The sequence below is a fragment of the Aegilops tauschii genome, chromosome 1 (assembly GCF_002575655.3).
Source record: "Aegilops tauschii subsp. strangulata cultivar AL8/78 chromosome 1, Aet v6.0, whole genome shotgun sequence".
Classification (NCBI taxonomy): Eukaryota; Viridiplantae; Streptophyta; class Magnoliopsida; order Poales; family Poaceae; genus Aegilops; species Aegilops tauschii.
The window spans coordinates 261,947,852-261,965,715 of record NC_053035.3 but is presented as its reverse complement, the minus strand read 5'-3'; the positions used below and the strand labels follow the sequence as shown (position 1 = coordinate 261,965,715).

General features: G+C 49.3%; 2 protein-coding genes across 2 annotated transcripts; both read left to right on the top strand.

Moving 5' to 3' along the window:
* The first annotated feature begins 243 nt into the window (after nt 1–243).
* LOC109736094 (uncharacterized) lies at nt 244–729 on the top strand. The gene has a single exon (XM_020295316.1). The coding sequence runs from the start codon at nt 244–246 to the stop codon at nt 727–729; it is 486 nt and encodes a 161-aa protein (XP_020150905.1).
* Nucleotides 730–3,599: 2,870 nt separating this feature from the next.
* Nucleotides 3,600–4,914, top strand: LOC141028428 (uncharacterized). Its single transcript, XM_073506086.1, has 2 exons — nt 3,600–4,269; nt 4,697–4,914. Exons 1-2 carry the CDS (start codon nt 3,600–3,602, stop codon nt 4,912–4,914), a joined length of 888 nt encoding a protein of 295 aa, XP_073362187.1.
* The last annotated feature ends 12,950 nt before the right edge of the window (nt 4,915–17,864 follow it).

Here is a 17,864-nt window from a genome sequence, read left to right as displayed (position 1 = left end):
AACATGGTTGCTCCAGCAACTACAACATACCTCAAGTGGTCAAAGACTCCTATTACATTCGACCAGTCAGATCACCCAGCTCACGTTGCTACCCCTGGGGGGCAAGCTTCGGTGGTCGACCCAGTTGTTGGAGGCACTCGACTGTGCAAAGTTCTCATGGATGGTGGCAGTGGTCTGATCATTCTATACGCTGAGACCCTCCAAGGGATGGGCATTCCGATGTCCTGACTCATTGAGAGCAACATGCAGTTCCACGGAGTCACCCCAGGGAAGAAGGCAAAGTCACTTGGACAGATTTCTCTGGATGTGGTTTTTGGTGATTCCAAGAATTTTCGCAAGGAAAGGTTGACGTTTGAGGTAGTGGATTTCCATAGTGCCTATCATGCTATTCTGGGCAGGCCAATATATGCTCGTTTCATGGCCCATCCATGTTACGTGTATCTTAAGCTAAAGATGACCAGACCCAAAGGTGTGATCACGGTCACTAGGAACAGACAGAGAGCAGAGGAATGTCTCCAGAAGGGGTCCAAGATCGTTGACGAGCAAATGGCAGTGGTGGAACTGGAGGAATACAAGAAGAATGCTGATCCGAGTGATTTGCTCTGGGCCAAGAAGCCCGCTTCTAAATCCGCATTTCAGTTGGCCAGTGAGACGAAGCCAGTTCACATTCACCTAGAAGATCCCACAGCTGCTCCGACCCACATCTCAACGACACTCGACAGCAAATAAGAAGTCGCGCTCACCCAGTTCCTCCGTCAGAACTGGGACATCTTTGCATGGAAACCTTCTGACATGCCAGGTGTACCCAGGGGACTGGCTGAGCATCGTTTGCGTGTCGACTCCAAAGCCAAACTAGTCAAAGAGCATCTCCGTTGGTCCGCCGCGGAGAAGAGGAAGGCGATTGGTGAGGAAGTGGCTTGGCTCCTAGCAGCTGAGTTCATCCGCGAGATATACCACTCTGAGTGCCTCGCCAACGTCGTCATGGTCCCCAAGAAGGATAATTCACTCCGTATGTGTATCGATTTGAAACATATCAATCGGGCCTTCCCGAAAGATCATTTTCCGCTCCCTCGCATTGATCAAATAGTTTACTCAACTATGGGATGTGAGCGATTGTCTTTTCTTGAAGCGTATTCCGGATACCATCAGATCCAACTGTATGGACCCAATGAAATAAAAACGGCCTTCATCACCCCATTCGGGTGTTTTTGCTATGTCATCATGCCTTTTGGTCTCAAAAATGTTAGCGCCACATTCATGCGCATGATTCAGAAGTGCCTGCTCACTCAGATCAGCCGGAATGTGGAAGCATATATGGATGGTATCGTGGTTAAGTCACGTAAAGGTTCCAACCTACTGACTGGCCTCGCTGAAACCTTTGCCAATCTGAGAAGATATGACATCAAGCTGAATCCGTCCAAGTGCACATTCGGAGTTCCCGGAGGAAAGTTACTCGGTTTTCTCGTTTCCGAACGAGGGATAGATGCCAATCCCGAGAAGCTGGAAATCTGGATCTGGAAAAGCTACGTCAGGCCACCTATTCTGCACAACTCCAAACAAGATGAAACTTCACGGAGATTTTTTATGGAATATTTAAGAAATATTGGAGCAAATAACTGCCAGAGGGGCCCACCAGGTGGGCACAACCCACCAGGGCGCGCCAGGGAGCCCAGGTGCGCCCTGGTGGGTTGTGCCCTCCTCAGCCCACCTCTGGTACCCATCTTCTGGTATACAAGTCATTTTGACCTAGAAAAAATAAGGAGAGGACTTTCGGGACGGAGCGCCGCCGTCTTGAGGTGGAACTTGGGCAGGAGCACTTTTGCACTCCGACGGAGCGATTCCGCGGGGTGAACTTCCCTCCCGGAGGGAGAAATCATCATCATCATCATCACCAACAACTCTCCCATCTTGGGGAGGGCAATATCCATCAACATCTTCAACAGCACCATCTCATCGCAAACCCTAGTTCATCTCTTGTGTTCAATCTTGTTACCGGAACTATAGATTGGTGCTTGTGGGTGACTAGTAGTGTTGATTACATCTTGTAGGTGATTACATCTTGTAGTTGATTACATCTTGTAGTTGATTACTATATGGTTTATTTGGTGGAAGATTATATGTTCAGATCCATCATGCTATTTAATACCCCTTTGATCATGAACATGTTTATCATTTGTGAGTAGTTACTCTTGTTCTTGAGGTCAGGGGAGAAATCATGTTGCAAGTAATCATGTGAACTTGATATGTGTTCGATATTTTGATAGTATGTATGTTGTGATTCCCTTAGTGGTGTCATGTGAACGTTGACTACATGACACTTCACCATATTTGGGCCTAAGGAAATGCATTGTGGAGTAGCAATTAGATGATGGGTTGCAAGAGTGACAGAAGCTTAAACCCCAGTTTATGCGCGATTCCGTAAGGGACCGATTGGATCCAAAAGTTTAATGCTATGGTTAGAATTTATTCTTAATACTTTTCTCGTAGTTGCGGATGCTTGCGGGAGGGTTAATCATAAGTAGGAGGTTTGTTCAAGTAAGAACAACACCTAAGCACCGATCCACCCACATATCAAATTATCAAAGTAGCGAACACAAATCGAACCAACATGATGAAAGTGACTAGGTGAAAATCCCGAGTACCCTCAAGAACGCTTTGCTTATCATAAGGGACCGTTTTGGCATGTCCTTTGCCTCAAAAGGATTGGGCTACCTTGCTGCACCTTTGTTACTACTATCGATACTTGCTCGTTACAAATTATCTTGCTATCAAACTACTCCACTACTTACAATTTCAGCACTTGTAGACATTACCTTACTGAAAACTACTTGTCATTTCCTTCTGCTCCTCGTTGGGTTCGACACTCTTACCTATCAAAAAGAGCTATAATTGATCCCCTATACTTGTGGGTCATCATGGCGCTATTCTCCGAATGAAACGCCCTGCGTGTGCACGATGTTTAGAAGCTCACAGGTTTCCTCGCTGCGTTAAGTCGATTCATTTCGCATCTCGGTGAAAAGGCATTGCCTCTTTACCGACTGATGAAAAAGTCAGATACATTCGAGTGGACTCCCGAAGTTGAAGCAGTGTTTGCGGGGCTCAAAGCCCTGCTTTCCACCCAGCCAATGCTTGCTGCTCCGAACAGCAAAGAGCCTCTGCTCTTATACATTGCAGCCACTGGTCAGGTTGTCAGCACAGTGCTCATAGTGGAGCAAGAAGAAGAAGGTAAGGCCTATAAAGTTTGGTGCCAAGTGTATTACATCTCCAAAGTCTTGACTCCATCCAAGCAGAGGTATCCACACTACCATAAGCTTTTTTATGGAATTTATTTGACTGCAAAGAAAGTTGCACATTATTTCCAAGACCACTTGGTTTTAGTCGTCAGCGATGCTCCATTGTCTGAAATCATGAACAATCAAGATGCAAGTGGTCGAGTGGCTAAGTGGGCAATTGAACTTCTCCCTCTGGATATCAAGTTCAAAGCAAAGAAGGCGATCAAGTGCTAAGCGCTCGCGGATTTCTTGGCCGAGTGGATTGAATGGCAACAGCCGATTCAAGTTCACTCGGAACACTGGACTATGTTCTTCGATGGATCTAAGATGTTGAATGGTTCTGGTGCTGGAGTAGTCCTAGTGTCCCCAAGAGGTGATAAACTCAGTTATGTCCTCCAGATTCACTTCGATTCCTCCAATAATGAAGCTGAGTATGAAGCACTCCTCTATGGGTCGCGTATGGCCATCTCGCTCGGCGTCCATCGCCTGATGGTCTACGGCGATTCAGATTTGGTGGCCAATCAGGTGATGAAGGAGTGGGATGTCAGGAACCCCACCATGACTGGGTACTACAATGCAGTGAGGAAGTTGGAAAAGAAGTTTGAAGGATTGGAACTCCACCACATTCCCCGGCTCAAGAGTCAAGCAGCCGACGACCTGGCAAAACTAGGTTCCACTCGGAAGCCTATCCCCAGCAATGTGTTTCTCGAGCATCTCCATTCCCAGTCAGTGCAAGAGGATCCCTTTACTGAAGAACCTCCCCAAGCAATAAGTCCTACCAATCCGACTAAAATCAAGGTCCCAGCAGTTATTGATCTGGTTATGGAGATCCTTGTAATCACCCCTGACTGGACAGTGTCATACATTGCATATCTGCTCAGGCATGACCTTCTAGAAGATGAGATTGAGGCACGTCAGATCGTCCATAGGTCCAAGGCCTTCACAGTAATAGGCAGACAGCTCTACAGGGAGAGAGTTACTGGCGTGGCTCGGCGATGTATCTCTCCAGAAGAGGGTCGACTGATATTGGATGACATCCACTCGGGGACCTGTGGTCACCATGCGTCCTCTCGGACCATTGTGGACAAAGCATACCGAGCAGGATTCTACTGGCCGCAGGCCAATGAAGCTGCAAAGAAATCGTTGAGAAATGTGAAGGTTGCTAGTTCTACGCAAACATGTCCCACAAGCCGGCATTTGCCTTGAAAACCATTCCACTCGTCTGGCCGTTTGCTGTGTGGGGTTTGGATATGGTTGGCCGCTAAGGACTGGCAGAAGTGGTTTCACCCATCTACTCGTAGCAGTCGAGAAGTTCACCAAGTGGATTGAGGCCAAGCCTATCAAGAACTTAAACTCAAGCACAACCATCAGTTTCATAAGAGAGTTGATATTATGATATGGAGTTCCGCACAACATTATCACAGACAACGACTCAAACTTTGATTCGGAAGAGTTCAGAGCGTTCTACGCTTCCCATGGCACTCGGGTAGATTACGCATCCGTTGCGCACCCACAGTCGAATGGCCAAGCTGAAAGGGCAAACAGTCTAATCCTCCAAGGTCTGAAACCTCGACTCATGCGCGACCTTAAGCACGCAGCTAGGGCGTGGGTAACTGAATTGCGTCTGTTCTATGGGGACTGAGGACAGCTACCAATCGGTCAACTAACCGAACCCATTTCTTCATGGTATACGGGGTTGAAGCCGTGCTTCCTAGTGACCTGCTTCACAATGCACCATGAGTGGAGCTTTATTCAGAAGCTGAAGCAGAGCAAGCACGTTAGGATGTAGTGGACCTTCTGGAAGAAGAGCGAGAGATGGCTTTGATCCGGTCGACTGTTTATCAGCAAGATCTCCCTCGGTTCCATGCAAGGAACGACAAGGGTCGAGCGTTTCAAGAAGGAGACCTAGTGCTCCGAGTGGATCAGGAGCGACCACATAAGCTCGCCCCCGCGTGGGAAGGCCCTTTCATCGTCACCAAGGTGCTTCACAATGGATCTTATCACCTTTACAACCTAGCTCAAAAGAAAGACGTGCCGCGCTCCTAGAACATAGATCTTCTTCATCGTTTTTATACTTGACAACCAGATTGTCATGATGTAATAAGAGTACTTGTTGGATCGTTTATCAAGACATGATTCCTGCAGTCTCTTAATGATTGTTCTCGCATAAACATGTGCTCAAATCCCCCAGTGGGTGGCTTAGCTGCGGAACCCGTTTTCGCCTAAGTTAAAAATCTACTCCGAGTGGAGAGCAATCCTCCCACTCGGGGGCTTAGGTGCGAGCCCGTTCTCGCCTAAGTTAAAAACCTACTCCGAGTGGAGAGCAATCCTCCCACTCGGGGGCTTAGCCGCGAGCCCGTCCTCGCCTAATTTAAAAACCTACTCCGAGTGGAGAGCAATCCTCCCACTCGGGGGATTAGCCGCGAGCCTGTCCTCGCCTAAGTTAAAAACCTACTCCGAGTGGAGAGCAATCCTCCCACTCCGGGGCTTAGGTGCGAGCCCGTCCTCGCCTAAGTTAAAAACCTACTCCAAGTGGAGAGCAATCCTCCCACTCGGGGGCTTAGTCGCGAGCCCGTCCTCACCAAAGTTGAAAACCTGCTCCGAGTGGAGAGCAATCCTCCCACTCGGGGGCTTAGCCGCGAGTCTGTCCTCGCCTAAGTTAAAAACCTACTCCGAGTGAAGAGCAATCCTCCCACTCGAGGGATTAGCCGCGAGCCCGTCCTCGCCTAAGTTAAAAACCTACTACGAGTGGAGAGTAATCCTCCCACTCGGGGGCTTAGCCGCGAGCCCGTCCTCGCCTAAGTTAAAAATCTACTCCGAGTGGGGAGAAACCCTCCCACTCGGGGACTTAGCCGCGAACAAGTTTCACCTAAGCCAAAAATTCTGATCACCCAAAGCATTCTAAAAACAGGAAAGCAATATTCGAATAAATCCACCAAGTTCGAACAAATCCGTAAAGTTTCAAAACCGCAAGAAAAAGTACTCAGGCGTCGGGCCCGAAAGAGTTTAATGGTTACAAGATCACTCGGCATTGCGAGGCAAATAAATTCGGATCATTAATGTTTTTTCACTCGGCGGGAGGAGGACTCGCTGGCTCGATGAAGGTGTCCAAGTCGATGCTGTCAGTTATGCGAGTGGCTGCTTCAATGAAGGTCTCCATGAAGGATTCGAACTGGAGCTTCTTCGAGTTCGCCACTTGGACGGCCTTTAGCTTTTGTTCTTTGGCATCCTTGCAATGGACTCTGACGAGTGAAAGAGCTACATCGGCTCCGCAGTGATCAGCTGATTTCTTCCATGCCTACGCTCGACTGGGGACTTCATTGAGCCAAGCCATCAATGAGTCGTGGTCATTCTGGAGTTTGTCCTCCGGCCATAGCTCTTGGCCTATCTTCGTCAGGGCAAACTTCAGTCGAGCGATGTACCCCAAGATGCTGTCAAGACGAGCTTCAAGTCGCAGTACATTCATGGCAGCTTCATCCTTGACGAGTGACTTTGTGGGGTCCAGGCCTGGTTCAATCTGGTCAGTTTCCTGCTCAAAATTCTGACAAAACTCTGCACGAGGGAGAAAGGTATGAGTCAGCAGCAGAATTATGTAGAAGTTTTCTGGATCGACTCGGATGAAGAAAGATACCTTCAAGCATGAGTACATCTTCTTGGCAAGGCCTCCCAAGTAAGCTTCCAGCTCGTCCCTCTTCCGAGTGAGCTGGTCGACCTTGTTAGCCAGGACAACTTTTTCCTCCCGCGGTTGTGCAGCCCCTTTCTTCACCTCGTCAATAGCTACCTTCACATTGGCATTTTCCTCTTCAAGTTTGCCAACTGAAGCTAGAGTTCTCTCAACTGCTTCAGTCTTCTCACGCGCCACCTTCTGCGCTCCCGCAAGCTCGGTGTCCTTCCTCTCCAACGCCTTCTTCATGGTGTCTAAAGAAATAACATTCTTCAATCGTGCTTGGAGTTGACAGTTTTCACTATGCACGTCTGTTTGAGTGGAATCACTCGGTTCAAAGGATGGAAAAGAAGAAATGACAAAGCATAGAGTTAGTAAGCTGTTACCTCCCATGGTCTTCACTTAATCTTGAGCATCCTTCGTATTCTTCTTGGCAAGTTCCAGATCAAGTTGGAGTTGGATCTTCTCCTTCTCCAGGGCAGCGTACTAAGTCCCAAGTCATAAGATTTCTACGATCAACAAAAAGACAATTTAGTCGACAAAAAGAAAGACCCTTTACTTCCGAGTGGAGAAGAGCAAATTCAGATTATTGTTATCAAAGGAGTTCTAAGACCACCGCCGAATCAAACATTCGACAGCGGTCTCGGGGACTACACCCAGTGGGTGCACTCAGCGTGCCCCCACTGAATCGATTTCCCACTTGGTACGGCCTCCTCGGCCCAAGTAAAAAAAATCCTTGTTCTCAGACCCCCGCCGACTGCCGCAGTCGACAGTGGTCTCGGGGACTACACCCAGTTGGTGCAGTCAGCGTGCCCCCATGATGCGTCTCCAACGTATCTATAATTTTTTATTGTTCCATGCTGTTATATTATCAATCTTGGATGTTTTATAATCATTTTATAGTCATTTTATATCATTTTTTGGTACTAACCTATTGACATAGTGCCAAGTGCCAGTTGTTGTTTTCTGCATGTTTTTTACATCGCACGAAATCAATATAACAACGAAACTCCACGGAGATTTTTTTTGTACCAGAAGGAACACAATGAGCCCTGGCTGCGCTTGGGGGTGCTCCGAGGAGAGTACAACCCACCAGGGCGCGCCAGGAGGCCCAGGCGCGCCCTGGTGGGTTGTGCCCCCCGGACCGCCTCTTTGCTCTATAAATACCCCAATATTCCCAAAACCCTAGGGGAGTCGATGAAATATTCATCCAGCCGCCACAGAGTACAGAACCACCAGATCCAACCTAGACACCATCTCGGATGGGGTTCGCCACCTCCATTGGTGCCTCTCCGATGATGCGTGAGTAGTTCTTTGTAGACCTTCGGGTCCGTAGTTAGTAGCTAGATGGCTTCATCTGTCTCTCTCTCTGAATTCTCAATACAATGGTCTCTTGGACAACCATATGATGTAACTCTTTTGCGGTGTGTTTGTTGGGATCGATGAACTTTGAGTTTATGATCAGATCTATCTTTTTATATCCATGAAAGTTATTTGAGTTTCTTTGATCTCTTATATGCATGATTGCTTATAGCCTCGTATTTCGTCTTCGATATTTGGGTTTTGTTTGGCCAACTTGATATTTATCTTGCAATGGGAAGAGGTGCTTTGTAGTGGGTTCGATCTTATGGTGTTTGATCCCAGTGAAAGAAGGGGAACTGACACGTATGTATCGTTGCTACTAAGGATAAAATGATGGGGTCTATTGAGGGAGTCCTGGACTGAGGGGTCCTCAGGCGTCCGGCCTGTTGTCCATGGGCCAGACTGATGGGCTGTGAAGACACGAAGGCCGAAGACTGCACCCGTGTCCGGATTGGACTCTCCCTGGCGTGGAAGGCAATCTTGGCGACCAGCTATGAAGATTCCTTCTTATGTAACCGACTCTATGTAACCCTAGATTCCCCCTGTGTCTATATAAATCGGAGGGGATAGTCCGGAAAGGAGAGACTCATTACCATAGTCATACAGGCTAGACTTCTGGGGTTTAGCCATTACGATCTCGTGGTAGATCAACTATTGTAACACTCATATTCATCAAGATCAATCAAGCAGGAAGTAGGGTATTACCTCCATAGAGAGGGCCCGAACCTGGGTAAACATCGTGTCCCCCGTCTCCTGCAACAATCGACCTTAGACGCACAGTTCAGGACCCCCTACCCGAGATCCGCCGGTTTTGACACCGACATTGGTGCTTTCATTGAGAGTTCCACTGTGCTGTCAACGAAAGGTTTGATGGCCCCTTCAATTGTCGATAGTGACGCCGTCCAAGGAGAAACCTTCCTCCACGGACAGATCTTCGTGTTCGGCGGCTTTGTACTACAGGCCAACACGCTTGGCAATCTGGAGTAGATCGATAGCTATGCCCCTGGCCATCAGGTCAGATTCGGAAGCTTGAACTACGTCGCGGACGTCCGTGGAGACCTGATCTTCGACGGATTCGAGACCGCGACGATCGCTCCCCCTCGCTCCGATGAACATGACTTAAATCTATCATCGGATCACATCCAGGAGATGGTTCCTGTTGCTGCAACGGCCTTAGAACTGGAGCAGATCGTGCCATCCGAGGCCATAGAGTCCGCGGCGTTGGAGCCGCACACAGACTCGACACCCTGCAATATTTGCGTCAACGGAACTCCGGACTCGTCTTCGGCTATAAGTTCCGGACCATGTACGCCTGCGGACACCGAGCTGGATCGGTTATCGATTTTTGAATTCAGCGCCGCAGACATCTTCCAGCACTCACCTTTCGGTGATGTGCTAAACTCTTTAAAGAATTTTTCCTTGGAGAAGGAATCACAGCCGAACTATGTTCGGTTCGAGCCAGAGGCTGATGATGGGGAATTTTGCTTCCCACCCGCCACCCACTTCATAGCCACCGTCGATGACTTAACCGACGTGCCTGATAATGGCTCCGAAGACATTGACGGTATAGACGACGATGCCGACAAAGAGCAAGGCCAAGACCCGCCAGTCACCAGACGTGGGACGACCACCCCCTCGTACGACGTTGACACACTTAAAAAAGCTGGCGACGATGAGAAAGGAGATCCAGTTGAGAAGACGCAGTCTAAGTACCGGCGCCCTAAACGCCGCTCCAAGTCACAACGTAGCAACGCTGGTACTGGAGAAAAAAGTACTCCGGACGACGCCGAATAAAATGAAGACCCTGTTGGAGCAAGATCCGGACAGGAGGAACAAGAAAACGGGCAAGCCAGCCCTGATGAACAGGCCCTGCCCAGCGACAATTCGAAGGACTACAACTACCTTCCGCCCTCCGAAGACGAGGTAAACCTTGGCGACGAAGACTTCATCGTACCCGAAGAACCCCTCGAGCAGGAGCGCTTCAAGCGCAGGCTAATAGCTACTGCGAGGAGCCTGAAAAAGAAGCAGCAGCAGCTTCAAGCTGACCAAGACCTACTCAACGACATATGGACCGAAGTCCTGGCCGCCGAAGAATACGGCCTTAGTGGCCCAGCCAAAAGCTACCCGAAGCATATGTCGCTACCTCAGTCTAATGACGAGGCGTTGGAGCCCGTACCATCATCACACAATGCGGCAGGTCGTTGACAACTTTGTCTGGATAAAGAGGCAACTCAAGCCGAATACCAGACCACCCCACCTCGCCGTAAAGACAAGAATAACACAGCTCATGGTTGTACAGACGACCTCCGACGGGACTCGGATAGTAGAGCAGGACACACAAGATCGATCTATGGATCGCGAGGGCATGCCTCGACACGCGACAAGGGCTACCTATTCGGACGTAACAAACCTAGCCACGCCCGAGACGAAAACCGCAAACGGGCTCCTTCGGAGTTACGTCGCAATGTGGCCCAACATAGAGGCGCCGCACACCCTCTTTGCTTCACTGATGAAGTAATGGATCATGAATTCCCCGACGGATTCAAACCCGTCAATATTGAATCATACGACAGAACAACCAATCCCGCGGTATGGATAGAAGATTTTATCCTCCACATCCATATGGCGCGTGGAGATGACCTCCACGCCATCAAATACCTCCCACTAAAGCTAAAAGGGCCAGCTAGGCACTGGCTAAACAGCCTGCCTAAAATTCCATAGGCAGCTGGGAAGACTTGGAAGAAGCCTTCCTTAACAACTCCCAAGGAACATATGTCCGGCCACCTGACGCCGATGACCTAAACCACATTGTCCAGCAGCCCGGAGAGTCAGCCAGGAAGCTCTGGACTCGGTTCTTAGTCAAAAAGAACCAAATCGTCGACTGTCCAGATGCGGAAGCCCTTGCGGCCTTCAGACACAGCGTCCGGGACGAATGGCTTGCACGCCACCTTGGACAAGAAGGACCTAAATCCATGACAGCCCTTACTGCTCTAATGACCCGCTTTTGTGCAGGAGAGGACAGCTGGCTCGCTCGTAGAAGCAACATCGCCAGCGACCCGGGCACTTCCGAAATCCGAGATGGCAACGGCAAGCCACGATGAAGCAAACACAACAGTCACAATGATAATGAAAGATCACGCGACACAGCGGTCAACGCCGGATTCAGCAACCCCAAGCCCGGTCAACGGAAGAAGCCATTCAAGGCAAACCGAGACGAACCATCCAACCTAGACAGGATATTGGACCGACCCTGCCAGATTCATGGCCACCCCGATAAACCAACTAATAATACTAACAGAAACTGCTGGGTTTTAAACAGGCTGGCAAGCTCAACGCCGAACATAAGGGGAAGAGACCGCCAGGCGACAGGGACGACGGAGAGGTTCACCAACGAAATACAGGGGGCCAGAAGCAATTTCCACCCGAGGATCAACTACTCCCGGAGCGAAAATAGCAGTCCGGCTTCCGCCGCCCACCTCATACACCTACAAAATTTGTGTCGTGCATACATCACTACGCACTCAAGATACCATGGGCATTGGCAGAAGCACACTACGGACAAGCCTGCAAGCATCCCCGTAACATTTTTTATCCATTTTCTTTTTATTTCTTCCTTCACTATCCCTTAAAAACAGGTGACGAACAGGACAAACATCTGAAATCGGCACTATCGGAGTCCGGATCCGTACACTTACCCAAGGGGCTATTTCCATCAAGGATTCCCCCTGCCGAGGACTGGCGGCACAGACGTGCGACAGGAGGTCCAAAATAACTTTTTGTAGACCGCACTCTCTATTTTGAGCCTGTACTATGCCTGTTCCTCCGCCTCCGACCCCGAGCATGTCAAATAGCCGGGAGGATGGCTTATATATATAATAAGTAATCATTGGCATATCGCTCGGCTCCCAGTAAATAGTATCGGAATTAATCATTCGTGATTGTTTCACCACTGAATACGGGTCCCATGGTTGTCTCACAGATATACCTTGGCATAACCTACCAGGGGCTCGGTATGGGAACAAATGAGTTGCCAGCAAAAGCCCGAACAGCTCTACAGCGTACTTCGGTGTCACAAGTTTGGCCTTATATGCATCAACTCCGAATCATTGTCTTGGGTCAATAGTTGGGTTGCCCGGCTCCTGTGCTTGCTACCCTACGTTCCGCTCTATCGGCTAGGGTAGTAAAGGGAGAACTATTGCGATTGTGCTTCCGGTTCATCTGGTCAAGTACCTCAGTAGAGAAAGCCGAAAACTGACTGTCATGATGCGGCGAGAGCTGGTCAACCACTTGACGACCTATTGGAATCTTTAGCGATTCTCCGTGTCACATGAAGGATCTTTTTCAGATCAAATATGTAAGGCACCATACGCCGCATACATACCAGGGGCTATGTCGTAGTCCCACCATAAAACTCCTATGGCTAAGTGAAAGTGTTAACGCCCTATAGTCCGATTGCCTGGTTCGCCGCATTATCACCTCCTTTATGGACCAAGACGTTGGATAAAGAGTGATTAAATGCTTTTTCGAACACCCTCATACTTCCTACGAGGGGGTTGAAGCCGACGACTGGAAAACTTTCAGATTATATTAAAACAGCCGCACAGGAGGAATTCAAGCTTTCAAGCAAAACATAAAATAGATTAACTATAAAATGGTCTTTTACAATTCTCATACACCTCACTCAAACATTATGTCTTTCGAGCACTGACCCTCTATCAAGAGGGCGGCCTCCAGGACGTCTTCAAAATAATGCTCCGGTTCAGGACGGTCCTTGCCCTTGGGTGGACTCTTCGCCGCAACATCGATGGCCTTCATCTTCCCCCAGAATGTCTTGACTTGGGCAAAAGCCATCCGTGCACCCTCAATACACGCCGATCGCTTCACAGCGTTGATACGCGGCATCGCGTCAACAAGCCTTTGCACCAAACCGAAGTAGCTATTCGGAACAGGCTCGGTTGGCCATAACCGGATTATGACGTTCTTCATGGCAGCGCCGGATATCCTATGAAGTTTGGCCCATTGGGACATCTGTTCATTGAGCAACAGAGGGCGCTTTGATGCGCCAAGCTGCGACCAAAAAAGCTTCTTTGTTGCATACCCATCTCGCGCTCGGTAATACTGCGCCGCATCGGAAGAACTCTTCGGCAGGTCTAAAAACTCGTCCGGAGAGCTCCACACTTGGTTAAGCTGAGCATAGACGGCTTACTAGCCGCAATATCCCTAGATTGCCGGATCTCCTCACGGGTTGCTCTGGATTTCGACTGCGCTTCTCTCGCCTCTTGTAAGGCCTTGTCCAGTTCAGCCGTTAAGGCTTTACTCTCCTTCTCCAGAAATTCACAGCGGCCAGTAGCATTCTCTAGTTCGAGCGTCATCATGGATATCTTCTCCTTGTCTTGGCGCCGTGCAGCTTGTTCGGCTTTTAACTTAGCCGATGCCTTTTTGGCAGCTGCATTGCTACACCGGGCCTGCTCCGCTCGAAGAACTTCAACGGCGGCAGCACCATCTGCAGCCACGCATATTCCAGCATACAGATTTTAGCATCATGCTTATACCACAAAAAATGTATGGGTATTGCCCCAAAGACATACCTTGCAACTCGTCAAGACGCATATTGATTAACGCAAGGTCATCCCCTGCTACATAGTGCTTCCGCTGCAGCTCGGCAATATCCATAGTCTGGGAAGTAGCTAAGGGGGAAACAGCCTGCGTTCCAGTTCATTAGATCAGTCCCTGAGTAATCCTTTTTGATCCTCCGATTCGCTTCCCAGTGGAAGCCAACCCGAGTCTCAGGGGCACTACATATACACAGGTGCATCTTTGCAAATAAAACATAGCTGAAAGCCTGAAAATATTATATCACAAACCTCGAAGCCTTTTAGCAGGCTCATGAAGGCTTCATACAATCCGCTCTTCGCGGACAAAATCTTCTCAACCACTGTACCCATCAAGGTACGTTGTTCTCCCGAGACAGATGCTTTTCGTAACATGTCTCGTAATATATCCAGAGCCTCCGGGTCTCCGGAAGCCGCTCTAGGAGCACCGCCATCCTTTGAAGGAATCTGTTCACCTGTCTCGAGAATCACCGTCGGCTGCGAGCCAGACAGTCCGGGGCCTTTATTATCAGCCCCAGAATCTCGGATGGTCGGATATCCCCCTTCGGGTACTGCCTCTTTTATCCCCAGCGTAACTTATTGATCAAGAAGAACCCTCCGCGACGACACTTCAGAGTCGTCCGCCTTATTCGGTTAGGAGGTTGGGGGAGGCGTCTCGCTCTCCATCATCTCTGGGAGGAGACCTCCCGAAGAAGAGGATTGCCCAGAAACACTCTGTGCCGACCTGTAAAAATGCACGGACGCGTTACGTATATCTTCGGTAACGGCACAGGAGTGGGACGCTATCAAAGTATTCCGGATTCACTTACGGTTTGGATGAGGGCTTGTCCCCTTGTCGGGGCTGCTCAATGGCGTCGCTTTCCAAACCCAAGCCGCTCAACGGTGGCATCTTGCCCCTTTTGGGGGATCACCCCTCCCAACCTTCGGAGGCGGCCCTTTTCCTCCTACTCGAAGAAGGGATGCTGGCTCCTCTTTCGCCTCTATCTTCAGGCGAGGAAAGGGCGATTTCTCCGGACTCAGTATCCGACTAACTTCCGGAACAAAGGTCATCCCGGGTATTTTCGCTCTCCTCTTTGCCCTCCCTTGCCGGCGCCTGATATGGTGCCGAGGCCAGCATCCTTGTTAGCACAGGATTAGCTGAGTCTTCGGGAAGGGGAGCCGGACACCTAATCCGTTCCACCTTCTTTATCCAGCCCTGAAAAAGGATGATTCGGTCAGTATCTTGCCACTGGGTATCTGATTATGAGGTATTCGACAAACGTGTACTTACCGGGGTATCCGGATGATTACGGTCTAGGCCGACATCTTCGGTGGTGTCCGGCCATTGCCTTCGTTTCCCGAAGAATAATCTCCACATTCCTTCGTGCGTAGTGCCGAAGAAGTGCTGAAGAGTCCGCGGCCCTTCTGGATTGAACTCCCATAGGCGGAGAGGCCGTCGCTGGCACAGTAGGGTCTGGCGAACTAGCATTACTTGAACAACGTTGATGTCCCTCTCAATGAGGCTTCGGATGCGATTTTGCAGAATTCGCACCTCGTCCGTTGATCCCCAGTCCAACCCCTTATTAATCCACGATGCAAGCTGAATTGGGGGGCTGGATCGAGATGCGGGCGCAGCTGCCCACTCGGAGCCGCGGGGCTCGATGATATAGAACCACCCCTGCTGCCATAAATCAGAAGATTTGGCGAAGGATCCTTTCAGCCAAACAGCGCTAGCAAGCTTGCTCACTATAGCACCACCGCACTTAGCCTGCTCCCCCTCTATCACTTGCGGCTTCACATCAAAGGTCTTGAGCCACAAGCCGAAGTGCGGAGGAGTTCGGAGGAAGGCTTCGCATGTGACGATAAACACCGAGATAAGAAGAATAGAGTCCAGAGCCAGATCGTGAAAATCTAGCCCGTAATAGAACATGAGCCCTCGGACGAAGGGGTTAAGCGCAAACCCTAACCCGCGGAGGAAGTGGGACACGAACACGACCCTCTCACCAGATCTGGGGGTCGGAATAACCTGCCCCTCGACAGGAAGCCGATGATGGATTTCTGTGGTCAGATACCTCGCTGCCCGAAGCTTTGCAATATCTCCCTCCATGACAGAAGACACTACCCACCGGCCTTGACGGCTGGATCCGGACATGATTGGGGCTTGTGGTAACAGAAACCCGGGTGTTGGAACTCGGGGTAGCAAGGGTTGAGTAAGAAGCAAGCATGAAAGAAAAAGACGGGTCTGTACCCCTATATAAAGGCTGCGAATATCAAACGTCTCCTCCTGGGTCTCAAAACTTGCCTATTCCCAAGGAGTTGTACCCAAGCGACGGTTGGGTTACCCACGTCCGGGTTGGCAAGAATCCCCTAAAAAAGGGGAGACATGATCTCCTCTTGGATAAGACATGCCAATAAAACCACGTCTTGAGACGTGGGACGACGGGCCAGCTAACAGTTCGAAAATAATGGCCGAGCAGGAGTGATGTCATATTACCAAAAAGTTGTCAGCGGATTGAACTCGTGAAATATTATATCCTCTGCAGTTGTGTATACAGGTCCGGATGCAGTCATTACATCTGAAGACTATCTTGGAGTTCAGAAAGGGAACCCGCCTTGCAATGCCCAAGACAATCTGTGTGCCGGACTCCTCGTCATTGAAGCCAGGTTCAGGGGCTACTGAGGGAGTCCTGGACTGAGGGGTCCTCGGGTGTCTGGCCTGTTATCCATGGGCCGAACTGATGGGCTGTGAAGACACGAAGGCCGAAGACTGCACCCATGTCCGGATTGGACTCTCCCTGGCGTGGAAGGCAAGCTTGGCGACCAGCTATGAAGATTACTTCTTATGTAACCGACTCTATGTAACCCTAGATTCCCCCGGTGTCTATATAAACCGGAGGGGATAGTCCGGAAAGGAGAGACTCATTACCATAGTCATACAGGATAGACTTCTAGGGTTTAGCCATTACGATCTCGTGGTAGATTAACTCTTGTAACACTCATATTCATCACGATCAATCAAGCAAGTAGTAGGGTATTACCTCCATAGAGAGGGCCCGAACCTGGGTAAACATCGTGTCCCCCGTCTCCTGCAACCTTCGACCTTAGACGCATAGTTCAGGACCCCCTACCCGAGATCCGCCGGTTTTGACACCGACATCTATCTCTACATAGATAGATCTTGTCTACATCATGTCATCGTTCTTATTGCATTACTCCATTTTTCTATGAACTAGATGCATGCTAGATAGCGGTCGATGTGTGGAGTAATAGTAGTAGATGCAGGCAGGAGTCGGTCTACTAATCTTGGACGTGATGCCTATATAATGATCATTGCCTGGATACCGTCATGAGTATTTGAAGTTCTATCAATTTCCCAACAGTAATTTGTTCACCCACCGTTTGCTATTTTTCTCGAGAAAAGCCACTAGTGAAACCTACGGCCATCGGGTCTCTTTCTCATATATTTGCATTTGCGATCTACTTTTTCCTTACATTTATTTTAAGATCTATTAAACCAAAAATACAAAAAATACTTTGCTGCACTTTATTTTATTTGCGATCTATTTGTTCAATCTATTACAACTTTCTCCCGTCCACGCACCAATTTGAGGCGCTGTTACCCGAAAGGGATTGACAACCCCTTTAACATGTCGGGTTGCGAGTGGTTGTTATTTGTGTGCAGGGGCTGTTTACGTTGTGTTGCTTGGTTCTCCTAATGGTTCGATTACCTTGGTTTCATATCTGAGGGAAATACCTACCGCCGTTGTGCTGCATCATCCCTTCCTCTTTGGGGAAATACCGACGTAGCTTCAAGTGATATTAAAAGGAATTTCTGGCGCTGTTGCCGGGGAGGATCTTCAACATATACCAGGTTCCTAATCACAAATCTCATCTCCTCGCAATTTACATTATTTTCCATTTGCCTCTCATTTTCCTCTCCCCCACTTCACAAAAATTTGTCGTTTTATTCGCCTC